The sequence below is a fragment of the Panthera onca genome, chromosome E2 (genome assembly GCF_046562875.1).
Source record: "Panthera onca isolate mPanOnc1 chromosome E2, mPanOnc1 haplotype 2, whole genome shotgun sequence".
NCBI classification, from domain to species: Eukaryota; Metazoa; Chordata; class Mammalia; order Carnivora; family Felidae; genus Panthera; species Panthera onca.
The window spans coordinates 44764528-44791356 of NC_138353.1; the positions used below are offsets into that span (position 1 = coordinate 44764528).

The 26829-nt window shown below is 44.1% G+C and overlaps 1 protein-coding gene across 2 annotated transcripts in view; it reads left to right on the plus strand.

Annotated features, from left to right (window-relative positions):
- The window catches only part of WWP2 (WW domain containing E3 ubiquitin protein ligase 2), a 151288-nt gene that overhangs the window by 69012 nt on the left and 55447 nt on the right, over window positions 1-26829 (plus strand). For both annotated transcript variants that reach the window (XM_078438935.1, XM_078438936.1), the window contains one exon: window positions 22641-22768. In XM_078438935.1, coding sequence (XP_078295061.1) covers window positions 22641-22768 — 128 coding nt within the window. The remainder of the gene's footprint in view (window positions 1-22640; window positions 22769-26829) is intronic.

Here is a 26829-nt window from a genome sequence, read left to right on the forward strand (position 1 = left end):
TTACCTCCCGCCCTGGAGACCATTCACTTTTTCTCGACTCACTGGATGAGTTATAAGTTGGGATAAACAGGCAAGTGTCACAGGGTAAAGACCAGTGATATAATTGGCAAATTTTGTGTCAACAGAGGCCTGAGGAGCACCCAGAACTAGAGAGAACAGAATCTCTTTGGTAGTGAGCAGCCGGCGGAGAAGAACACCTCAGCACATCACCCGCTGAGAGCGATGCCTTCTTAGCTTTGGCACTAGTAGCTGCCATCTTGGTCTTTGAGCTGACTCGGAAAGTTTGTGTCATATGTGACTGATGTCACTTATTTGGGGGCTGGAAGGCAGAGTCTGGCTCTTAGTAACTTTGGAATTAAGTTCTTGACCTATTTATTGCTCTCTGAAGTTCTCTAGTTAATCTTGAAATTCACATGTCCTAGTAGCCCTTCTTTGTCATTGTTAGTGCTGAGGATTACTGTCTTTTAAGGCAGCAAGCAGACTTCCAGCAGAAAATTGGATGCATTTTTGCCCATCACACATGGTAGACATTTGATTTTGGTTAATTATTGGTGGGCAGAGTGCCTTCCAAGTAGCTGGGGCCGTGTGGGCATCCACATTGGCCTGCTAAGCTCCTGTAGCCTTTTCTACACATGGCCTCTGAGTTTTCACAGGCCTCTGCCTTCTAAGTATTTATTCTGTGTTCACATGGAGCCTGCTGCCGTTCAATAGCAAACACTTGTGAAAGGATCATCTGAAGGCAGTGTCTTCTGTGTCACTGAGAACTCCTTTCCCCCGTTGCTGCCGCACTTCAGGAGATGGTGTGCACGAGCAGTGGTAGCGGGGTAGTTGACTGGACAAGGGTGCGGGGCTTTGAAATCAGAAAATACAGATTGAATCCTGGCCTCTCATTTACTTGCTGTGTGATATCGGACGAGCCGCTAAACCTCTCAGCACCTCAGTTTTTTTCACATGTGAAATGGGGATATCGCCTGCCTCAAAAGCTCATTGTAGGAAATAACGGAGATGGGCTATGTCAGTGTGAGGGCTTGCCTATGGGGCGTGCTCAGGGAGAGTGGTGGGAGGTTCCTTTGCTCTGGAGAGTCTGTTGTATGCCCCTCCTGACCCCCAAAGCTGGGAAGTGTGGCATGGCTGATTTTTTTTGCATCAAGGACTGTAATTAGGAGGGTGATGAATGAAACCTTCAGGATTCAAGGACAATCCTCCGCTGTCCTTGGTTTCCTGGGGCAGGGAGGATGGGCTTCTCCCTGCTGCCTCTGGACTAAATGTTTAGCCTTTGCTGTCAGACGGGTAGGTTTTTCCTGGACTTGGGGGCCACTCACCATGATTAAGGATGCTCTGATGTGCCCAGAAAGGTTAACACTGCAGTGTCAAACAGCTGTTTCCTCTCCTTTCTCCTACTTTATTAAGGTTTAGAACCAGAACCATGTAAGGGTTTTACTTAGAGGTTCATCTACCCAAGTTCATCCAGCAAAGGGACCATTTGCTTGCCAAGCATGACCTCCAAACTCTTTGAGTGGGATTTATCCACTGTTTAAGAATAATTGGGTGAAACATCTCTAGTTATTTACCATCTGGTCTGCCACATGGCAGCCAGCATGGGATTGCCACCAACGACCCATGTGGCATAACTTGATTTATAGACATACCATATTAGTGTGCAGCACATGGGTCTGGTTGAATAAAGAATGCATTAAGGTCATAAATTGTGTGTAGTCTTAGAATGAAATACTATCCCATAGTAAAAATGGGGTGAAAGATAGTTGCCTCAATATGGGGGAATCTCAGAAACATAGTGTTGAACAAGAGGAGCAGGCCACTGGGGGGAAAATTATAGTATGATGTAATTTATATAAAGTTAAAAAATGTCAAACTAAACCACATATATTTTTTAATGGATACCTCCATGGGGAGTAAAGCCATAAAAAAATGAAAAGGAATAATTAACCCTGAATTCAGTAGAATGGTTATCGTTGTGGGGGCGGAGATGGGTAAAGTGAGGAAACTTGGAAACTTCATGGCACTGTGAATGTGGGGGGGTGGGTCCTCGAGTGTTCATCTTCCTTTTCTTCTTAGAACCAAATATATATTTAATATATTCCTTTGTTTACCTGGCATATTTCACAATAAAAAAGTAAAAAGCAGCCTCTGTCACCCTGAGAAAACTGACCAGCGATGGTATTAGGTTGGAGAAACTGTTGTTTGCTGTTGAGGCAGACAGATTTCAGAATTTAGGATTTCTCCAGGCTCAGTAATGATCACTTACTTCTTCCGCGCAGTCTGTCTTTGTAACAGTGGCCGATGATTCTAAGTCAGTGATCCACATTGGCCTCAGAGGTCATGCTCCTGTCCTGTTCCAACTCTCTCCCAGGCTTGAGAGCTGAGTTTGGGAGTTGGGGGAGTGGGTTCCAGATGAAGGCTGGCCACTGCCAGGTAACGTGTCAGAACGGCACTAGTCTTGGTGGGCTGAGAGGGCTGGTCTAACACTCCTCGGCGTTTGACTGGAGTGGGGGCGATTACGTGGCTTACCCCGGATTCTGTCAGCGTGCCATGCTGCGCTGCGTCCTCAGCCAGTGTTCCTCATTCCAGTCCGACAGTGGCGAGCTCCTGGTGTGCAAAGGAGCCCCCTGGGAGAGTGTGTGCTGGCTGGCACAGGGAGGGCCTACCACACCCTTTAATAATCCCCCAGCGTTTATTTTATGTTGCTGGAACGAGGGCTGGCTTTGGGAGCCATGCCTAAGTCAATTCAGGTTTTGAAGATGTGAGATGTGCCTGGTGCTGTGCACACATTGCACGCGACACGGCTTCTGCTTTCCACGGCGAGGTCACAGTCTTTGTGATATACGTACGGGTTGTGTGGGAAACAGACAAACCATGAGCATCACGGGAAGTTCAGAGAGAGAGGTCCGTGTGTGGAGAGGGAAAGACCGAGGACAGAGTGGAGGGGGCATCTGCAGAGAGACTGTCGTCTGTTGTCCGACGGTCCCGTGCAGTGTCTTGGGAACTATGGGAGGGGCGAACGGTGAACCACAGAAGCCAGCAGCGGGGCATACGTGCAGGGAAAGAAGGGGGTCCGCACCGGTAGTGGCAGCTGTCGTCAGAGTCACTGTTTGGTTAGAAATGGGCGTGAAATTCAAGACTGGAGAGTAGACAGTCAGGATGTTTGAGTCCCTCCGTACTTGGCTGATGCGTCGTCACCTGTGAGTTTTTCCCCGTGCCGCGGTTATATGAAGCTAGGGAGTTGAGGTGCAGCCAGCTCCTGGATGACCCGCAAGGTGGTGTGTGAGCAATGCCGCTCCTCTAAGCACAGCCTGAGATTTCCTCCGACTTGGGTACCTAGCCAGGAGCCCCTCTAGATTTGCCACAGTTACGTAGGGAAATGGGGAGACCAAAAGGGAAGAATGCACTGAACTTTTTCATTAATAGGTCTGAAGACCGAAAGAGATCTTGTTGAAGGAGCTGTAAGGGGGCTTCGGCAATTAATTTTCCTTCATTCCGTGTGTACATGTCTGTTTTGTGTAAGAGCATGTGTGATCATGCACGAATGTATATGCATATGTGTGTTTGGCGTGAAGGGATAGAAGCCTTGAATTTGCTTATGTCCATCATCAGCTGTGAGTGTTGGCCAGCGTCGGTCAGAACCTGCATTTTAACGTGCTCCCCTGTGATTCTCTTACGTGCAAAAGTTTCAGAACCTCTTGTGATGGAATTTTAATCCTCCCTCCTTTCCTCTTTCTCTTTTTATTCTGCTTTGATAAAAATATATCAAATTTATGGACTCCCGTGCCTTGGCATTAATGACCTCTGAAGATTTAAAAGAGCTGTAGTCTCAGAGACTTACAAAGCCCCAAGGTCTCTGGTGAGCTCTAAATAGCCCATCAGCTGTGTCTGCAGACAGCCTAGCCCAGAAAGGAAAGAAAAATAAACTCAAGCAGGCGTGCGTCTGCTGGGAACGCTGCTGGGAGTCCTGGGAGGACCAGGGGGGTTTGGGAAGCAAAGCTAATGGGGACAGAGGGACGGACAGGATGAGAGTTGAATCTTTGGGCACTAGGCCATTCTCTCAGTTATCACTGGCCACTGTTAACCTCCCCTTCAGTTGAGATGACTAAAGGCTACTTGATTTGAAACCACGGTTATTTAGAGATGTCACCCTGTCGGCATGAAGCTCAACTGAACACCTTTACAATTTTCATTCAAGCCTCCCACCCAACAGCTTTTACTTCCAATCCTCAGGATTGCTGAGGAAGCAAAAGGATTAAGCAGAGAAGTTAAGTGTGGGGCACCTGGGTGGTTCAGTTGGTTGAGAGTCCAATTCTTGATTTCGGCTCAGGTCATGATCTCACGGTTTATGAGATTGAGCCCTGCGTTGGGCTCTGCTCTCACAGCATGGAGCCTGCTTGGGGTTCTCTCTGTCTCTCCCTCTCTCTGTTCCTCCCCTGCTCCCACTCTCTCTCTCAAAATAAATAAATAAACATTAAAAAAAAAAAGAGAAATTAGTGTAATTCATTTATTCCTTCAGTGATAACTAAGACACAGTCCCTGCTTACAAGGGACTCTCTTCTGAGTAGTTGGTTTAGATGGAATAGGATTGAGACTGTGGACAGTAGTCTTACTGCATTGTCAAAGCAAGGCATTGAAAAGTAGTCATGGAGATTAATTACATTCATTTATACATTAATTTATTAATTTTATACCAATTAAAACTATGTACTATACAGTACTATATACTTATCTCTTCATTTTATAGGTAGTTATTGGGCATTTCTTTTCTGTGAGCCTAGAGAGGTGTGGTGTGTGCCAGAAAGCTGGTTGGGAACTTTTCGTGAGCTAGGAGAAGGTAAGGCAGCTCTCTGCAATTAAAGGCAGTATTTGTTCCACACACAGGAATGCCAGGCTCTGAGCTATGTTGTGGTGATACAAAGATAGAAAGCCGTGGTCCCTGTCATCAAGGACTGTGGCATCTAGCAGGAGACAGACATATAGGTGATAATTAGGATAGGGCGATGGACCCCACCATGGTGGTGAGTTCACATGCAAGAGGAGGATAGTGGACGGTGTACCCAAATCCACCTGGGGGATTTAGGGGACACCTCCCACGTTGGAGCTGTACTTTGAAAGGAGCTTGCAGACCAGTGACATCAGGGTAAGGGAAGTCATTCCAGGAAGAGAGTGCAGCAGGGCGGAGACAAGGCGGAATAAAGAGAACTTAGCATATCTGAGGAAATGTTAACTAGTTGGTAATGTCCATATGTAAGATATTTGGGCTGGTAGCTATAGCAAACTGTGGTTCACAGGGCAGATCCAGGATGCCACCTGTTTTTTTGTTTTTGTTTTTTTTACTTTTTTTTTTAATGTTTATTTTTGAGAGAGACACACACAGTGTGGGTCGGGAGGGGCAGAGAGAGGGGGAGACACAGAATCCAAAGCAGGCTTCAGGCTCGAGCTGTCAGCATAGAGCTCGATGTTGGGCTCAAACTCATGAACCGCAAGACCGTGACCTGAGCCAAAGCCAGACGCTTAAGGAACTGAGGCACCCAGGCGCCCCTATTTTTCTTTTTTTTTAAAGAACGGTGTTAGGTTCATTGCAAAATTGAGCAGAAGGTATAGAGATTTCGATTTCCCATATGCCCTCAGCCCCCACATACACATGTCTCCCCTACTCTTAACATCCCGAACTAGCACAACACATTAAAAAAAAAATTTATTTTTGAGAGCGAGAGTGCGAGCAGGGAAGGGGTAGAAAGAGCGGGAGACACAGAATCTGAAGCAGGCTCCAGGCTCCAGGGTCTGAGCTGTCAGTACAGAGATCATTACCTGAGCCAAAGTCAGACACTTAACCGACTGAACCACCTGGGTGCTCCTAGTGCAGCACATTTGTTAAATAGTCGATGAACCTACACTGACACATCCTCATCCCCCAAATCCGTGGTTTGCATTACATTTCACCCTTGTTGTTGTACATTCTCTGGGTTTTGATGAATTTATAGTGACGCTTGTCCACCATTATACTGTCATACAGAATAATTCTACTGCCCTAAAAATCCTCTGTGCTCTACCTGTTCATCTTTCCCTCCCCCTCAACTCCTGCAACGAGTGATTCTTTTATAGTTTCCGGAAGACTGTCTTTTCTAGAATGTCATATCATTGGAATCATAAAGTATGTAGCTCAGATCGGCTTCTTTCACTTAGTAGTAATGCATTTAGGTTTCCTCCATGTTATTTTATGACTTGATAGTGCATTTCTTTTTAGTGCTGAATAGTATTCCATTGGATGTACACAGTTTATTCATCCATTCACCAACTGAAGGACAGGCTTGATTCCGTCCAAGTTTTGACAGTCATGAGTAAGGCTGCTAGAAACATCCGTGTGCAGGTTTTTTTGTAGACATACTTTCAGCTCTTTGAGGTAAATGCCAAGGAGAGTGATTGCTGGAACATATGGTAAAAGTATGTGTAGTTTTTTTTTTTTTTTTTTTAAGTTTATTTACTTTGAGAGAAAGAGAGAGAGAAGAGAGAAAGAGAATGCACATGAGCCGGGGAGGGGTAGAGAGAGAATCCCAAGCAGGCTCTGCTCTGTCAGCACTGAGCCCAATGGGGGGCTCGAAGTCACAAACCATGACATCATTGACTTGAGCTGTAATCAAGAGTTGGATGCTTAACTGACTGAGCCACCCAGGCTTCCCAAAGTATGTTTAGTTTTGTAAAAAACTACCAGGTTGTCTTCCATAGTAGCTGTACTATTTTATGTTCCTACCAGCAGTGAATGATAGTTCCTCTTGTTCTGTATCCTCACCAACATTTGGTGTTATCAGTGTTCTAGATTTTGGCCATTCTAATAACTTTGTGGTAGTATCTCATTGCTGTTTTAATTTGCATTTTCCTGATGATAGATGACGTGGAGCATGTTTTCATAGCTTTATTTGTCACCTATGTTGTTGTTGTTTGGTGAAGTGTCTTTTTAGGTCTTTGGCCTATTTTTTAGTCGGGTGGTTTCTTTTCTTTTTTTAAAATATTTATTTATTTATTTATTTTGAGAGGGAGAGAGAGAGTGAACAAGAGTGGAGGAGAGGGTCAGAGGGAGATATATAGAGAGAAACCCAAGCAGACCCAATGTCCAACACAGAACTTAATGTGGGGCTCAGTCTCACAATGGTGAGATCATGACCTGAGTGAAAATCGAGTCAGACGCTTAACCAACAGAGCCACCCAGACGCCCCTGGGTGGTTTCTGATGGTTGAGTTTTAAGAGTTGTTTGTATATTTTGGGTATCAGTTCCTTATCAGATATGTCCTTTGCAAACATTTTCTTTTAGTCTGTGGCTTATCTTTATGGTCTTGATAACCTGTTTTTGTAAATAATATTTTATTTATTTATTTAGTAAGTAATGTTTTATTTGAATACAGCTATACTCGTTCATTTAAATATTGTCTATGGCCATTTTTTATGCCCCAGTGGCAGAGTTAAGTAGTTGTGACAGAGATTGGACGGTCTGCAAAGCATAAAATATTTGCTGTTTGGCCTTGTATAGGCAGTTTGCTGATCCCTGCTATAGGAGATGGTAAGAAGGTGAGACCCAATTCATAAAGGGCCTTTATGCTTTATTGAGGACTTTTTTTTTTTTAAATAATTTTTTAATGTTTTTTTATTTTTCAGAGAGAGAGAGAGAGAGACAGAGTATGAGTGGGGGAGGGGCAGAGAGAGAGGGAGACACGGAATCTAAAGTAGGCTCCAAGCTCCAAGCAGTCAGCACAGAGCCCGACGGGGGGGCTGGAACTCACAAACCATGAAACATGACCTGAGCCAGAATTGGACGCTTAACCAACTGAACCACCCAGGTGCCCCAAAACTTTAGATTTTTAAATTCTTTGGAGATAGTGAACCACTGAATTTTGAGAAAGGGCATGATGTGCTATTTCTGTAATACATTATTCAGGAAAATATCAAATGGATACATTTGAAGTTGTATCAGTTAAGGTTCATTGCAGGAAATAGAAGTCACTCAAATAGAAGCCACTCGAGGTATCTTGAGCAGAAAGGGATTAAATGTGTGGAATTAAGTGTTTACAGAAGCCTTTGTATGGGCTGGAAGAACAGAAGCATGACCTTCCCCATCCTTGGTTTTAAGGTCACAGCCCTGCATCTGCAATCCACATGTTGGGAAACTGTTTCTGCCCCTACAGCTGCCTCACACACAGGAAGCTGGTGGCCAGGGTATAAAGAATGGGGGCTGCCGGAGCCCCTGCCAGTCATCAGGACCACAAGAGGAATGGCCTCTGCTTTCTTTCTGCTTTCCAAATCTGCAAGAACTTCTCATTCGTATAATCTGCATTACTTCCAGAATTTAGCTGCAAGGGAATTTAAGGGTCTTCTGGCCCCTGAGCAAGTAGGCAGAAGCAGGGATACTTGTAGAATAGAAGAGATTGGGGATGTCTGCCACAGTGGAGGTTGAAATTAGAACCAGGGGGGCGCCTGGGTGTCTCAGTCGGTTAAGCGTCCGACTTCGGCTCAGGTCATGATCTCGCGGTCCGTGAGTTCGAGCCCCGCGTCGGGCTCTGTGCTGACAGCTCAGAGCCTGGAGCCTGTTTCAGATTCTGTGTCTCCCTCTCTCTCTCTGCCTCTCCCCTATTCATGCTCTGTCTCTCCCTGTCTCAAAAATAAATAAAATGTTAAAATAAATAAATAAATAAATAAAAAATAAAAAAAAAAAGAAATTAGAACCAGGGACCAAGAGGAGGACTGTTGTAGGGAACTGGTGAGTAAGGAATTGATGACTGGCCTTGGGCAGTGGGCAGAATGGAGAGAAGTCAAGAGAAATACCTAGAAATACCTAGGAGGTGTAATCACTGAGCAGGACTGGGTGACTGACTAATGAGACGGGGTGAAGGATGAACAGGAATAGAGAGGACTCGGTGCTTAGATTGTGATGTTATTCAAGGAAATAAGAAATGCAGGAGGGGAGGAGCTTATGAAGCTGTCACTTTAAAATGGCATCCCCCATAATGGTTGAGATTGGTGTTGGCAGCGTCTGTGAAAAGGTAGTACCGTGTGGCCCTGGGGCAGTCACACTCTGAAAGTGTATCCTTAGGGGCAGGAATGAAAACCAAACTTGAAGAGATACAGAGCAAAACAAAGTGTATTTCTGATATTGGACTATGGGGCCAGTATAAGGGTCACCACAATGAGGGCACAGCAGTGGTGTTTCTACTTTAATTATATCTGTATCTGGATTCTGGGATTTCTTAGTTCTAGAAAATTGTGGTTGAAAGGGACAGGATATACAGAGAAGCAAATAAAGAGAGTATGGGTTTTGGAGAAATGACTTTTTAGTCCTGGGAGCTTAGGCAGCTTGGGTATGTGGTGATTAAGAAGCAGAACAGAACTGATGGCAGATGCTTTGGACAGATGGGGATGGCAGGGAGAGGGGGGCTTAAGCCATTTGGTGGCATAGTGTGGCATGATGAGGTTAGACTTTTCCTTTAGGATTCTGTGGGCACTCAGTGACTCCTTTTGAAATTGCCAAGCTCTATGGAAGTGGAGATTTGGGGTTTAGTTTTTTGTTTTTTTTAACGTTTATTATTGAGAGACAGAGAGAGACAGAGCATGAGCATGGGATGGGCAGAGAGAGGAGACACAGAATCTGAAGCGGGCTCCAGGCTCTGAGTTGTCAGCACAGAGCCTGATGCCAGGCTTGAACTCACAAACCACAAGATCATGACCTGAGCCTAAGTTGGCCGCTTAACTGACTGACCCATCCAGGCGCCCCTGGGATTTAGTTTAGTGGGTGTCTTTACAATGGCATACTCCGTAGCCTTGATAGAATGATGCACTTCAAACACTGAAACAATTCTATATTTAAGTTTTGTGTTAGATAAAAATATTTACGGAACTGAAATACAGAGTTTATATAGCATTATGCTTCATGTGTCACAGTGTTCCTGAAGTTATCATGTACCCTTAACTTATTAAAAATATAGGGGCACCTGGGTGGCTCCGTTGGGTAAGCGTCCGGCTCTTGACTTTGGCTTGGGTCATGATCTCACAGTTTGAGTTCGAGCCCTGCATCTGGCTCTCCACTGACAGCACAGAGCTTGCTTGGGATTCTCAATCCTCCCTCTCTCTGCCCCTGTCCTGCTCCTGTGCTCTGTTTCTCTCTCTCTCAAGATGAATAAATAGACTTAAAAAAAAAAAAAAAAACTTATTAAAAATATAGTGAAGATATTGGTCTCAATATTCTTTGGGTCTCCCATCTTTATTTCCCTTTATGTGTTAGTTCACTTCATTCTTGCATCTGCTTCTATCTTTCCCCCAAAATTACAGCCACAGAGGCTCACCTGACCTTTCTGCAGGTTTACCTCGTGGACTAGTTCTTTCTGGAAACATTCTGTGCCTTGGCTTCTATAATAATGGAGAATATTAGAGTGATCCTCTTTTTTCGGTTTTTTTTTTAATCTTTATTGATTAAAAAATAAATCTGATCCATGGAAATATACATATACATATATATGTATATATATTACACATATACATATATATGCATATATATGCATATATTATAGAGCAGTGGGATGCAGTAGTAAATGGGGCAGTCAAGTGAGTCATCATTAAGAAGGTGACCTTTCTGCAAAGATTTGAAGAAGATGAGGGCTGGCCATGAGGATATGTGGGAGGAAGACTATTGGGGCAGAGGAATGGCTTCTGCAGAGCCCCGTGGAGCTGGAAGAGTGGTGGGGAGGCTGGTTTGGCTGGTGTGGAGGGAGTAGTGGGAAAATAGGAGAGGGGGGCAGCACTAGATGGGGCCAAATCATGTCTATGAACTTCTGTTTTATGCATTTTAAGGTCATTTTATTGGCTCATACTATGAATTTGAAATATGACTTATGGCGAATTGAACTTTGTCCTGATCTCATGATCCTCTGTTTTTTTAGTACTTTTTCTCTTAAAATTTATTTGGTCTGCATGGTGAAAAGGAACAATCTACAACAACGTACATGATACTCAAAAGCATCAGGTGGAGTGCCAGAAGCCAGACACAAAAGGCTGAATTGTAGCCTATAGCATTCTGGAAAAGGCAAAATTACAGGGATAGACATCTAATCAGCAGTTTCTAGGAACTGATGGGAGGGATTAACTGCAAAAGGGCACCGAGAATGGAAATGCCCTGTGTCTTGAATATGGTGGTGGTAACACGATTGTATACGTTTGTTACAACTCATTAGACAGTACCCTTAAAAAGGGTGAATTTTACTCTGTGTAAGTTACACCCGATTTGTAAAAATTATTTTTAAAAATCTGTTTGGTTTGACATTAGCATAGCTGTCCCAGCTTCCTTTTTGTTTCATATTTGCTTGGCATGTATTTTTCCCTGCCCATTTATTTATTTATTTATTTGTTTGTTTTTGAGGAGGAGTAAGACCCAAGTGAGTGAGGGGGGGGTGTAGAGAGAGGGAGAAGGAGAGGGGAGAGAGAGAGAGAGAGAGAGAGGGAGGGAGGGAGAGGGAGAAGGAGAGGAAGAGGGAGAGGGAGAGAAAACAGGGCTCACCCCAAGGAGGGGGGTGGGTGGAGGGGAGTTTGGTCCCATGCGGGACTCAAACGCGAGAACTGTCAGATCATGACATCAGTGGAAAGTCAGATTCTTAACTGACTGAGCCACTCAGGTGCCCCTCCCTGCCCATTTAGTTTCAACCTTTTTGGTCCTTGTATGTTAGGTAGCGTTATTTGCGATGGCATTCAGGTGAATTTTTAAAACACCAGGATGATAGCATCTACCTTTAAAGTGTCCCAGGCCATATATCTTTCTTTGATTCGTGATGTCCTTGGAGTCGTTTTCATCATCCTCTCGCCTTTTCATTTCTGTGTGTCCTGCCTTCTTTATTTCCTATCCCTAGACTGACTTGCCACGTTAAACCTGCCTTAGGTGTGCTTTTCTTTATCTTGATGAGTGGAAGTCATCTTTGGTTTGCTCATTATTTGATAATGGAGTGTGAAAGTCTACATCCAGCAGTGTGAAGGGTGTGGAGAGACCAAGGACTTGCTCCCTCTGTGAAGATTTTGTTTGGCTTTACTTTTTAGCGTGTCTCTGTGTTGGGTCTATTGTATAGATAGATGGCCTTTGAAGGTTTAAGTTCTAATGACAAAATGACTATGGTTTTTGAATGTTTATTTATTTTTGAGAGAGAGAGACACACACAGAGAAGACGTGCGAGTGCACACGAGTAGGGGAGCAGCAGAGAGGGAGACACAGAATCTAAAGCAGGTTCTAGGCTCTGAGCTGTCAGCACAGAGCCCGACACGGGTCTCGAAGTTAAAAACTGTGAGATTATGACCTGAGCTGAAATCAGACGTTTAACTGACCAAACCACCCAGGCACCCCTAAAATGACACAAATTAAAAAAAAAAAAAAAAGAGATTAGTGAAAACATTGAGTAGGATGTAGTACAAATAATTGTTATTTTGTGAAGGAGACGGGGGAAGTAAGACCAGGTTGGTTTGTTGTTCCTTTTTTTTTTTAATTTAATTTTTTAAAATTTTACCTTTAAAAACGGTTTAAAAAAGTTTTATTTTAAATCACATCGTTCGGTTTTGCTTTACACTTAGGAAAGAATGAATTGCAGACTACTGAGGAGTTACTTCTCCATTTATTTCTTCTTGGAGGGGCAGAGGGTGCAGGGGGAGTGGTGCCAGACCCTCAGCCAAATGCCATGCTAAAGGCACGTGTGCGTCATCCCTCTGCCTGTCCCTAGCAGAGCCTAGAATAGCGCCTTGCTGCACGTAGCGGCAGCTCAATAAATATTTGTTGAATTGAAAGAGTCTTGTGTTCTTGCTCCTTATTTGCCGAAACTTCGGGGTGGGTCTTGCTCCTAGTTTACATTCCTTGGTGCCACAACTCCTGAGAAGTGATGATCTCAGGGGCCCTGGGTATAGGGGAGACTTTTTATCAGGACTGCCTTGTGCTTTCTAAGGCTGAGCCTAACCGCCAAGAGCGTGGTGGGTTGCCACTGCTCTCTCAGTCTCTCCTGTGTCCTCTGTTTTTTCTTCATGACTGATAGTTCTGTATTGAACCCTTCACATGGACTATTCTTTCCAAATCCTTGCAACTTCTGCGGTTAGCACTGGAATCAGACATAGCTTGACACATAATTATGTCTTTTTGGGGAAAAAGAATGTATAAAGTCCCTGTACCTGGATTCTAGCAGAAGAGAATGTTACTTACCCACTAAGAATAGTAACAATTCACTTATATATCGTTTGTTCAAATTTACAAGCAATTGTTGAATCTTAAGAACGTGTATCTCATAAAGGACGCTGCATCACAGAAATGCTGTTCCTAGGAGATGAGCCCTGATTGCGTAGAGCTAAGCCATACCTGCATAAGGCCTTCTGAAATCAGAGTGAAACAGGGTGGTCAGCAAGAATTTGGGCCAAGGCTATTACCTAGCCATATCTTTAAAAATTAGTATCGTCTTCTGTGGAAATTGACATTTATTTGTTTGGGAGGATGTATTGATTTTCTATTGCTGTGTAATAAATCACCACAAACTTAGGGCTTAAAACAGTAACATTTTTTAGCTCACCCTTCTGTAACAGCACAGGCTGGCTGGCTGGATTGTCTCCTCAGGGTCCCACAGGGTCAAAATCAAGGTGTTGGCCAGGCTGTGTTCTTTTTTTATTTTTTTAAACTTTTTTTTTTTTTAATGTTTATTATTTATTTTTGAGATAGAGAGACAGAGCACGAGTGGGAAAGGGGCAGAGAGGGAGAAGACACAGAATCTGAAGCAGGCTCCAGCTCTGAGCTGTCAGCACAGAGCCCGATGCAGGACTCAAACCCATGGACCGCAAGATCATGACCTGACCTGAGGTTGGGCACTTAACCAACTGAGCCACCCAGGTGCCCCTGCATTCTTTTGTTTTTAAAGATTTTTTTTTTTAATGTTTATTTTTGAGAGAGAGAGAGAGAGAGAGAGTGAGCGAGAGTGCTGATGTGGGGCTGGAACCCACAAAACGTGAGATCGAGACCTGAGCCAAGATCAAGAGTCAGACACTCAACTTAATGAGCCACGTAGGCTCCCTCGCCTGGCTGCATTCTTATCAGGAAAGTCTAAGAAGTATTTGCTTCAAAACTCTTTCAGGTTGTCGATAGACTTCAGTTACTTGTGGGTGTAGGACTCAGGTCCTTGTTTCCTTACTGGCTATTAAACTGGGGCCTCTCTCAGGTCTGAAAGGCCACCTGCGTGTTCCCCACTCCCATGTTCACGCCAGCAAGGGTGTGTCAAATCCCCCTTGAACTTTGAATTGCTCTGATGTTCTTTTTTGCTCCCCACTTCTCACACCTGCCAGAGAAAGCATGCTAATTTTAGATCAGGCTTGCTTGTGTGACCTCCCTTTATTAAGGTCAGCTGCCATATAACATTATCAAGGGTGTGAAGTTTTGTTGCATTCACTGGTTTTAGGCATTAGGGTGGGGTATCTTTTGGAGGCGGGGTCGTTTTAGAAATTCTGCCTACCACAGAAGGTATTTCTCTTAACTGTCATGTTATTCACTTGCCTAGTCTTTACCTGTTGGCGTGTGCTTCAAAATTACAGCTGGGACACATAAAAACCCACGTAGAATCTGGTTGGATTTGAAGATTGTCTCACAATTTTAGTATATGTATGTGGGCATAAAATGGGTCTGTGAAATCATTTTTATTTTTAGACGCTGATATTAGAGAACGTTTTTACAGGATGCTTAGAGTTAGTCTTTCTGGAAGGCAGTAGCTCTGATACTTCTCAATTATCTGCTAGACTTTGGATTCCATCCCCTGGCATGGATTCCATTCTCTAAAGGGATGGCAGGAGATGAGGAGGTGATGAGTGGATTGCAAAGAACTTTGGTGGTACTAGAGATTACAGGCCCAAGAGTGCTTTTGAACTTGAATGCCTGCTTCTTTTATTCATTCAGCAAATATTTTTATGCGCCTTCTTGTAAGGCCAGGCACATGCTGGGTGCTGGTTATGCAAAGGTACACAAAAGAGACATGGTTCCTGACCTCATGGACCTTACTGGAGATAGACATTGAACAAATAAACAAACGAATATACAATTACAAATACAAGTGCCATAAAGGGAAAATTAGAATGCCTTGTGAGAGAATGCAAGAGAATTTACTCTAGCCTGGGAGATGAGGGACGTTTAGACCAAGATTTGGATCGGGCTTCTAGAGAAGAGTGTGCCAGCTGAACAGATCAGCAGAGCCTCTGAATTTTCCTCAGGAGCAATTTGGCGCATTGTGTTGAGGAATGTCCAAGGAACATACTCTTTTTGGAGCTTACCTCACTCCTGCTGGATTTCTGCCTTTGTGATATGCTGTGTCAGAACACTTAGAAATAACACCCGAGTGTGTCGTTGACCCTGGTACCTCAGGGTCCTACGTAGTCCTTTTTGGTCTGAGGCTGTAGCACAGGGGACACTCAAACGATTTCAGTAGACAGAAGGTGGAGACGCTCTTCTGGCTTACCTGCACAAGCCGGGGCTCCACATCCCTTTCAGGGTCCCCCCATGCAGATTCCAACTACGTGTCCATGGGGACCGGCGGCCCACAGCGCTGGCTGCCTGAGCGTCCTACATCCTTGTGCCGTCTCAGGCCGTGGGACACATCAGTCACCCGCTGCAGCACCGAGCGGGGCGGAATGGGGAGTGACTACTTCCCGTGAGCTTTAGCTCCTTTCAAGTGTGGGAGGGTGTTTGAGCATTCTCTTCTAGTGTTCCCAACCTGCAATCTGGAATTCGGTGAGATGAATCAAAATGTATCCTACGTTCTCTTGCAAGATGCATCTTTTAGTCTCCTAGAGCTGCCACTGTTGGGGAGATTGCTCTGTACTCCAGGCTGGGCAGAAGTAAATCATTTGTCTTTCCGGGACGTAGAATGGACTTGGCAGCAGTTTTATTTTTACCTTTCCTGTCATTTCAGAGGCTGGCAGCCTAGAGGTAGGGTGTGGAACAGAGCCGTAAATGACCCTTGGAATGACTGGAAGGGTCCCATTTTAACTCTTAATTGCGCCTTTCCCTTTTAACCTCCCCTTCTTATCCCCTTCCCTATGGCTGCCCTCCCCCCACCCCCCCTCGAATCCACATTTGAACAGGGAGGAAGAATTGAGGAGGGGGTAGGTAGGAGCAGGTTTGCTTGTCGATGCCTCTCTCCATGGTGGAAACAGTTTCTTTTCCCATCACCAATTCCCCTGTTTTTTTTTTTTTTTTTTTTTTTCCTGTGCTTCTATTTTAAGAGCCTGTTTTTTTGCTGGTTGTCTTACTGGAAACTGGCCCAGCCTCACTCAGTTTTGTTTCCATGCTGCTATTAAAAGACAATGCCCAGTTAAGAGGCCTTGGAAGAGGGGCAGGACAGACACCATCTTGGGTCAGGTCATCCAGGCACATATCGATTCCTTGGATTGGAATGTGAAAAGGGTTTATTAGGTGCTTTTAATGTCTACATTGTTTTTTGATTTGTTTTTTTGATTTATTTTATTTATTTATCAAAAAAATTTTTTTAATGTTTATTTTTGAGAGAGAGAGAGAGAGAGAGAGAGAGAGAGAGAGAGAGCACGCGTGGGGGAGGAGCAGAGAGAGAGAGGGAGACACAGAATCCAAAGCAGGCTTCAGGCTCTGAGCTGTCAGCATAGAGCCCGGCCCCGGGCTTGAACTGACAGACTGTGAGATCATGACCTGAGCTGAAGTTAGACGCTTAACTGACAGCCACCCAGGCGCCCATTGATTTGTCTTTTTAAGTGGAGGTTAGCTCACTATTAGTTGTTATACCTTGAAACTTCTCTTGTGTGGAGCTCAAATACTGATGGGCCTGAATCGGAGGTCAAAGAACCCGTTTTGTGTCTTGGCATCTTTTACCAAGATAGAAAATTATGCTCAGTGCTTGGTATCCAGTCAGCCGGGACTTCTTGACATTTGGGAGAGATGTGTCCCTATGCTTTGAAGAATTTTCACATTTACTAATACAGAGTGTTTGGAGAGTCCTGAATGTCGCCTGACGTACATTCTTATCAAGATTCTTGCTTTCTGTATTTTTTTGAGCATATCCTCACACTATAGTTACCTGTCTTTTAAAACTTTTGCTCACTTTTATTTTTTCTCATGTGATGAACTGTTTTTATTTACATTGGCTGAAATATACAGATTGATTTTTTAAAAAAATTATTAAGTTAGGTTTACTGAGATATAATTTATACACGGTAAAATTCATCCTTTGCAGTATACAGTTCTGTGGGTTTTGACAAAAGCATATAATCTGGTAACCACTACCATACTCAAGACGTACACAGTTTTATCTCCCTGAAAAGTTCCTTCGTGCCTCTTTGTCGTCAGCCTCTCCTACTACCTCCAGCCCTGCCAAACACCAAATCTGTTTTCTTTGCCTATAGTTTGCCTTGCTTCTTCCCAAATGTTATAAAAATGGAATGACAAACTGTAGCCTTTAAAGTCCTCCTTCTTCTGCTTAGTGTAGTGCATTTGAGATAAATCCATGTTGTTTCGTGTATTAGTAGTTCGTTTGCTTTTATTTGCTAAGTAGTATTCCCTTGTATGGATGTACCACAGTCTGTCGATTTCACCAGTTGAAGGACTTTGGGTTGTTTACAAGTTTGGAAATAAGGAAGAAAGTCACTGTAAACATTTGCCTAGAGGTTTTGGGGAAGCCTGTATTTTCCTTTCTTTTGGGTAAATATGTAGGAGTAGGATTGTGGTTTGTATGCTAAATGCATTATTTAACTTCATGAGAAACTGCCAAACCGTTTTCTAAAGTGGCTATACCATGTTGCATTCCCTCCAGCAGTGTTTGAGAGGTTCAGTTTGCTTGCATCCATCCTCCTCAGCACTTTTTACTGGCAGTTTTTTGTCTGTTTAGTGTCCGTTCCGACACGCATGTGATGGTGGCTCGTTCTGATTTTAATTCGTATTTCCCTAATGACTAATGATGTTGAACATCTTTCATGTGCTTGTTTGCCATTTGTAGATCATCTCTGGTGAAACGTTTGTTAAAATCTTTTGATTATTTGTTATATTGGTTTGTTGTTACTGAGTTTTGAGAGTTCTTTATATATTGTGGATCTAAGTCCTTTATCAGATATGTATTTTGCACATATTTTTCCCCAGTCTCTGGATTGTCTTTTTGTTTTCTGGCTAATGTTTTTAGAAGGGTAGGCATGTTGAATTTTGATGAAGTCACTAACTGTTTTTAAAAATCCATTTCCATGTGAAGGATATGATAGACTTAATAATCTCAAATTGTGAGCCACTACCAAATTTGAATTCCACTTTTAACTTGGCAAAAAATTTTGTGTTCTGGCTTGTAAGGCATCACTTTTTTGGACTCTTCATTTCGTTTTCACTCATGGTACCAATGCTAGGGCTGCCCTCCTTATTTTTTAACCAAGGAAACAAAGTTTTATGTAAGTACTCCACATCAACTATTGCCATGTGATGATGGTCAACAAAGCTGCACTGGAAGGACAGTGCCAGGTTGTCAGCCAGGCTCACTCACTGGCCAAGTGGCTCTCACATGTCAGCATTGTAGGGTGTGATGCAAGTTTGTGTCTGAGCAAAATTACAAATCGCCCCATTTCCACTAAGATGTAAGCTCCTTGAGATCAGGGACTCTTTCCGGTTTTGTTTCTTAGTGCTCACCAGTTTACTGAAGAGTACGATACAGGATATGAATCAACAGCCAGATGGAAGAGATGCATAGGGTAGGGTGTGGGGGAAGGTGCCGAGCTTCCGTGCGCTTTCCAGGCACGCCGCTCTTCCCACATCTCCACATGTTCACTGATCCGGAAGCTCCAGGCACCCTTTCTGTTTTGTTGCTAGTCCTAGAATAGGGCTTATTGCTCAGAAAACAATAGATGAAGGGTACCTGGGTGGCTCAGTAGGTTGAGCGTCCTACTCTTGGTTTCACCTTAGGTCATGATCTTGCTGTTTGTGGGATCAAACCCTGCGTCTGGCTCCATGCTGATGGTGCGGAGCCTGCTTGGGGTTCTCTCTCTCCCTCTCTCTCTGCCCCTCCCCTGCTTGAGTGTACGCCTGTGTGTGCTCTCTCTCTCCAAATAAATCAATAAAACTTAAAAGGAAAATAATAATTGATTGCTTTTCAGTGGACTTCATGAAAAGCGATACAAGAGGTCCCAAAGCAACCAAGGCTGTGACTCTCAGGGTGCAGCTGAGGACCGAGGCCAACTCTGTGAATGGCAAAGCCTGAGTGCCAGGGGACAGCCCAGAGCCCTGTCTGGGGGACCTCATGTGCCACAAATCTGTTTCTAGGAGTGTGGAGACAGATTTCCAGGGCCCTGGCCCTGACTGGACTTCTTAGGGAGGCTTCAGTTTCTGAGAGAGGAACTTAGGTGAGGACATGCCAGCATTCTGAGAAGGGCATGCTGTGAAGAAAACTCAGTCTCTGTAACTAGGTGACTTGAAACTGCTTGTGGAGTTTTGCTGTTCCATCTTCGTCTGACTACCACAGGAGCTGCATAACCCCCCACCCGACCGACCCCTGCTGCCCACCCGCCCTCAAAATGGTGTCAGGATCGGGCCAAAGTTGAAGTCACTGGCAGAGCTGAAGCCAGGCTGCCTGTGGTGGAGCCCAGCTCATCTCCACCCCATCGTCCCGCGTTTGTCCTGATACTATTTTGGCTTATGGTGTGTGGTTTCAACATTTGGGCCAGCTTTTAATCACGACACAGTCCCATCTTGTAAGGGCTGAGTGAATCCTCCAAGAGAGGAAACTGCTGAAGGGAAGATTTTCCTTAAATGTTGAGACCTTCTCTTCTTTGAGACTCTTCTATTAAAGGTAATTCAAGGTGAAAAAGGTAGTAACTCCCGATTTGGGGCAAGAGAAGAATCTGGGCAATGGTGTGTGTGTGTGTGTGTGTGTGTGTGTGTGTGTGTGTGTGTTGAGGGTGTGTGTGTGTGTGTGTGTGGGAGTTTGTGTGTGTGTGTGTTGAGGGGAGGGGGAAGGGTGTGTGTACATGTGTGTTGAAGGGAGAGGGGAGGGTGTGTATGTGTGTGTTGAGGGTGGGGGGGTTTGTGTGTGTGTGTGTTGAGGGGAGGGGAGAAGGGTGTGTGTGTGTGTGTGTGTGTGTGTTGAGGGTGGGGGGGTTTGTGTGTGTGTGTGTTGAGGGGAGGGGATAAGGGTGTGTGTGTGTGTGTGTGTGTGTGTGTGTGTGTGTGTGTGTGTGTTGGCGGGGGAGGGCGGAGGTGGCAGTGAGCTGCGGCCAGGGAGGCAGCACTTCACGCCAAGTGGTCCCAGCTGCCCCTGGTTTCCAGGCTAATCCCAGCCCTGCTGCAGCCCATCATTCAGGGCAAGCTGCTATCATTAGTGGTTAAACATTTCTGAAACTATTCTCTCTCAACTCTGACCGCATGCCCTTTCGGGGAAGGGAGGGAGGAGTCAGGGGGAGTTAGTGGGGCCCACCCTGCTGTCATGCCCAGCTGCTCTGCAGAGGGACAAGGAGCCCTCGACTGGACGTGCTCATGGGCTTTTTGGAGCCTGTGTGTGTGACAGGACTGAGGTCGCATTTTCTATGCTGCCCACACAGCCTGCTGCCTCTTGAGTGATACAGCCCTCTGCTGTGGGCTGTGAGTACCAAATCAGAGAGGATTTTTTGTCCTTTTAAGGGGATTCTTGGCTGAAATAAACTTTCTATTAACCAGTTTTATCTCTCTTGAGCTCTCTGTCTTAAACACATATACACACATTTGCCAGTGGCTGAAGACCCGTCTTTCCCTTTGGAACTAATCTGTACTCCTCCTGCTTTCGATGAGGGCTTGTGGTAAAATGTTCAGTACTAGCATTTCTTCCCGTGATGTGGGAGTTTGAAATATTTTTCTTGACTGAGGTGTGGTTGACAGCTTTTGATTTATGAAATTAGCTCAGGGAAAAATAAGATGGAAAAAGAGAGTCCAAATTAAATCCTTATTTCCATAGCTCATTTGTGCCCTCTCTATCCATTTTTAACTGTCGTGCAGTCTTTAGGTATGAACTCCAAGGTTTGCTAGGTTTCTTCTTTCCTTCCTTCCTCCCTTCTATCCTTCCTTCCTTCCTTCCTTCCTTCCTTCCTTGCTTCTAGTTTTGGTCCAAGAAAAGACTTTTTTCCTTACTCAAAGGTGTACAAACTCAGTGAAGAAAACTAGAAAAGCATAAAAGGAAAAGCTAAGGGAATTCGTGTTCACAACAAAGATAATCACTATTAACACATATTTTTTAATCACTATTGATATTTTGGCTTATTGGAAAAAGTCTGTTTCTTGTGCTAGAGTAGGTGGTTGGTGGGGGCACCTGTTCCCCCCACCCCCCCTCCCCGAGAACCTACAGGTTTGTTGTGCTGCAGGCTTGTTCCAACACGCTGATTGAGGGGGTCTCACCAGCAGAGGTGTTGTGGTAGGTATGGAGCCTTCCAGCCCAGCAGGGGACCTTTCCGTTAGAGCTCTTTAGCTTTCTATTGGCCCAGTGACCCGTGAAAGAATAGCCTGGGAGGGATTCAGTTCAAGTCCAGGCTTCCCACCCCCAGCCTCCAACCAAAGAGCATGGGCTCTTGACCTTAGACTGCTTGGATTTGAGTCTTGCTCCATTGCTTACTTTCTCTGTCTTTTTTCTTATCTGTAAAATAGGCATAATAATAGTAAGCTCCTTCCAGGGTTGTCCTGTTAAATGAGATAAAATACGTGAAGTGCACAGTGCATCATGGATATCTGTTACATGATGTTCAGGCTCAGCACGTATTATATACTTGTAGAGTAATTATTCCTTTCATTGTTGATAGTAACCTCACTGCCCCATGTCACATGGGGTAGATTGGTCTTTCTTCAATGGATAATATTTAAATGCTCTCACTGCTGAAAACTAGTAGATAATGACTAAGTAGTAGAATAGTCTCCTTTGACAAAACAGCTGGACTGAAGGGCAGGGAGGCTTAGATATTTTCACTAGTGAACAAAGTCAGGCTACAGCAGGATCGTGAGAATACATACTGCCTACTATCTGTTGTTCTGAAGGTGTCAGATAGATTCTCTGCTCCTGGATCCCACCGTTTTCCTTGTGATACAGATCCCTTTATGCATTGTTCCTCATTTGTTGGGATGGACCACGGAGTCATCTTTTCTACATAAAACATGTCAACCTGTGCATTGGCTGAGGCTGGCTGGTGCCTCTTGACTTCCTTTCCCAAGGGCAGGATGTTTCTAGCTATAGAGAAAATGGATTTGGATAAGTTTTGGGCTCTTTTTGCCTAATGGGAGAAATATGTCATCTGTAGCCTGTCCAGTGATTCTTGTTTATTTCTTACATTTGAGCCCAATAAAAATAATGTGATGGTCACAGGATATTTTGCCAGTTATTTCAGATGTGGGGGCAATTCACTCTGGATTTGTTTACTTCAAGTGGAAAAGTTTACCCAAAGTTGCCTTCTGGGTTATTACCAAGAAGGAACCTTACCTGGGTCTCTCTGTTTGGAGCCAGCTTCTGTTGAGTCAAAGACCAGAGGGGCTATTAAAGGTCTTATTTCCAATAAATAGTGAGAGAGGGAATGCGGTGACTTAGATGGGACATACTGCTGTCTTTTTCACAGTGACTTATGTCTGTCTGCTTTATACTTTGAATTTCCAGGACGCACAGACATTCAGGTGGTTCAGCCAGAACAACCACAGCAACCGGCGAGCAAAGCCCCGGTACTAGCAACCGGCACCGCCAGCCCGTCAAGAACCCAACCCACAATGGCTTGGCCAATGGCACAGGTGAGTGACAACACAAAATACCAGCCTGAATGAAAGCAGCGGCTTCTAACTTGTGCTCACATGGAGCCAGGACTCTGCTGTGTCAGGATGTAGGGTGGGCGAGAGAAGACTCCAATACTGAAATGAACTTGAACCCATCACCTTTTCCATTGGCCCATCTTCTTTTGTCTCCAAGACAAAGGTTATTCTCCATATGACTCCATACACTCTTCTAAAATATTCTAAAATATTACTAAAATTCTAAAATATTACTTTGCACAAAAATAAAGAGTATTGATTTTTAAAATTCATTTCTTATCAGTATTGGGGGCAAGGGGTATCTTATTTCTAGATGATACATTTTTTATTTCCTTAATTTAAGGAAATGCTCAGACTAGGGAGAAAGAAGACTAAGTATTGTTGCTCCGAGCTGGGTTTGAGAAGATGGCGGCACCGTTGGATCGGTTGGGATGCTGACTAGGGGCAGAGCCAGGTGCCATGGGATTGGGGTGGGGAGGGCACATTCTGTGGCTGTGAGAGTATTTGTCCCATTTGAGAATAGGTGCCCCTTCTGTGTCCACAGAAAACTTTCCTGCCCTTGATTCTGCTTCTCTGTAAGTGGGAAGGGAAGGACCTATTTCAAAACAAATCATTTTTTGTCATGCTTTCCTTCTGTCTCATCAGGACGGTGTCGAATTAGAAAGGAAAAAGAAGTCCATTTTTCTAAATGTCTTGAAAATCGTCAAAGCTTTAGTATGGCCGATCGTTTGCTCATTTGTTTTAATTTGAAGCAGTTGGGAATGGACTTGGGTGTTTGCTTCAATAAACTGTAGAAATGTCGGTGTTTAAATCAGCATGTGACATCGAATTTTGTAGATGCTTGTGATAGCAGAGGTGTGGCCCAGAGAGCAGAGATCTGGAGCAGCAAGCCTGTTCACGTAGCATTCCCGTGGTATTGTTACTCCTCTTTGCGAGACCAGCATACTGAGTAGCACAAATCGGTTAGCGTTACTTTCTAGTGACTTTCCTATAGATGCGAGCTGCAGAGCCCGTCTGATAGTTTATGGTGTTTAGTTATACCATTATGTGCACCAGGCTGCAGGATGCAGTGGCCTGTGCTTGTTTCAGTGTATCTGTGGTGGCCTGGCTTACTCCTTGGAGTTTGGGACCTGCTTGAAGAAATCGAGTTAGCTGGCTCACCCTGAGCCTTAAGGATAAGGATGAGCTGGAGGTGGGGAGTACAGGCGACGACCATCTCATCCTCCCGGTGTCCCTGTGCCAGCCACCATATCCAAGCGCTGGAACATCCAGTCATCGCAGCCACGGCGGGCGGTGGGGCGGGGGCCTGGCCTCCAGTCTGTGTGAAGAGGGTGGCCAGGTGGTGGCTGTGGACTGTGTTAGAGAACACCTGATGCGGCTCTGTGAACACCAGTAAACATGCTTCCCTTAGAGAAAGAAGTCGCTTGTGGAGGAGGGCCAGCCCTTACAAATGGGGAAGGGGAACTGGTTTTTTCAGAACCACTTGTTTCCTGGAGGCTGTGGCCAGGCTACCAACCCCTTCGTTTCTCAGGGGTCTATATTCCTTGACACTGGTTTCCTTCAGTCATCTCTGCTTTTCTTACAAAAAACTATTGGTAAATTGACTTTATATGGTGATGGTCTTTGAGTCACTTTCCTTGGATACCAGAAGAGATCTGTGTTTCCCCTATGTTTATTTTTAGGTACCTTTGTGTGTTATCCTTATCTCCAGGAACATTATGTTTCAGCAGACGAGGCAGGTGCCAGCCGTGTCCTCAGAAAGCCAAAGCTGCCTTGGGCATGTTTTATGGTGGTGTATCTGAATGCCTAGACTGTTCCCAGAACCCGTCTGTGAGGGACGGTTGTTGCGTTTTGGGGATTTCTGCCTGTTAAAATACTAAGGCCTTGGCCTCCGTCTCGTCTCTCTCCTTTCTGCTGTGATGACGCTTCACCTTTGCCTCACAGCCAGTCTGGACTTTGTAGGCTCTTTCACGTCTACCCAAGGGGTACAGAAAGATCTTACCTTCCCTTCGGGGAGCAGACGGAAGCCCACTCTTTGGCAGCACAAGACAAGAAGGGAGTTTGCGGCCGTGAATGAGGACATCTTCATCCTTCAATACTCTGCTCTTAGAGCTGTGAGGACCAGTTCCAAAATGGTGGTGGCAGCAAGCTGTGCCTCCAGGAAATATTTCCACAGACACACAAGATTGATTTAGCAAGCCTTTCTGGCTGTGCTCTGCAGTTATGCATGAAAAAGACATTTGGGGCAAAAACAGAACCGAGTTCCAGGTGTTTTTTTTCATGTTGTCACAACTGTAAAGTATCCATTTTTATAAAATGAAAGTGAATGGCAGCCCGTCTGTATAAACCTAATATTACCAAGGTTTGGAAGTGGTGCATTTGAGAAGTAGACGAGTGGTATATAGCACTTCATTGAGGCTTGTGTGCCATGAGTGACTTTGTGACTTTTATTGAAAACTTTACCAAGAAAATTACATCTCTTACTCGTCTCTTAAATGTGATTTCCATGCACATGAAGTCTGGAGTCACGCTGGCCGCGCTCAGTGGTGGGCCTTAGTTTTCTCATCAATAAAATTAGGACAAGAGTCTATATCTCAGAAAGTTGTTATAAGGAATAAATTATATAAAGCATATAGAGTGCCTAAGACCTCAAAGTTAGCTTTTGTCTTGATGAATAATTTCATACAATTGTAGTTATGTAGCATGGGTATGTGGGATTTTTTTAGTCTCTTATTTTTTATACACGCTTCTATGTATCTGTTGTCTTGTTTATTTTTTTTTTAGTGGCCTCATACTACTTCATAGTTAATATTCATTTACCCATTCTTCAATTCTTATGTATTTCTCTGTTGTAAAACAAAATCCTAATGCAAATGTCTTTGCACACAGCTTTGTTTCTTCCTGAATAAGGTTCTTGAGTCAGAGGATACCAATGTTTAGAAATGAGATCAGATGTATGTTACCAGATTGCCTTCCAAAGGGATTGAAGCAATCATATATTCCAAAGCAGTATGAATTTTCCATTAGATGGTATATGAGGTTTATTTTTTTCCTGAAACCTTATAAATACTGGTTTATCATTTTGCCAGTAGCTCTTAAGTGTCGCTTCATTGTGGAACCTAATTGCATGTTTTCAGTTCTTCGTTGCTCCACCGTTTCTTTCCTCTTGTGTGATTTTTTTCATAGAATTTGATTTTTTTTCTTGATATTTGGAAGTTTATTTTAGAGATTTATATGTTAGAGATTGCTTTTTTTTTTTAAATTGTGGCAGAATATACATAGGCATTAAACATTTGAAGTATGTAATTTAGTGGCATTAATTACATTCTCACTGTTGTGCAACTGTCACCACCTCTCTGCACTTCTAGAACTTTTTCATCTTCCCAAACTGAAACTCTGTACCATCTATCTATCTATCTATCCATCCATCCATCCATCCATCCATCCATCCATCTGTAGCTTATTTATTTATTTATTTTGAGAGAGAGAGAGAGAGAGAGAGAGAGAGAGAAAACACGAGAGTGTGGGGGAGGGGCAGAGAGAAAAGGAGAGAGAGAATCCCAAGCTGTGTGGGCTTGATCCTCATGAACCATGTGATCATGACCTGAGACGAAATCAAGGATTGGCTCCTTACTAGGCCAAACCACCCAAGAGCCCCTGAAACTTTGTACCCTTTAAACAGTATTTTTTTCCTTTCCATCTGCCCTCCAACACCAGTCCTTGGTAACCTCTCTTCTACTCTCTTTAACAGTTTATTTGTTCTAGGTACCTCATAGAAGTGGAACAATTTTTCCTTTTGTCTCTGGCTTATTTCACTTGTCATGTTTTCCAGATTCATCCATGTTGTAGCCATGTATCAGAATCTCATTCCTTTTTAAGGCTGAATAACATTCCACTGTATGTGAATGTTACATTTTATGTATCCATTCAGCTGTTGATGGACATACAATTGTGCCTACCCTTTGGCTAGTTTGAATAATATTGAATAATGCTGTTGTGAATAGGGGTGTACATGTATCTGTTTGAATCCCAGCTTTCAATTC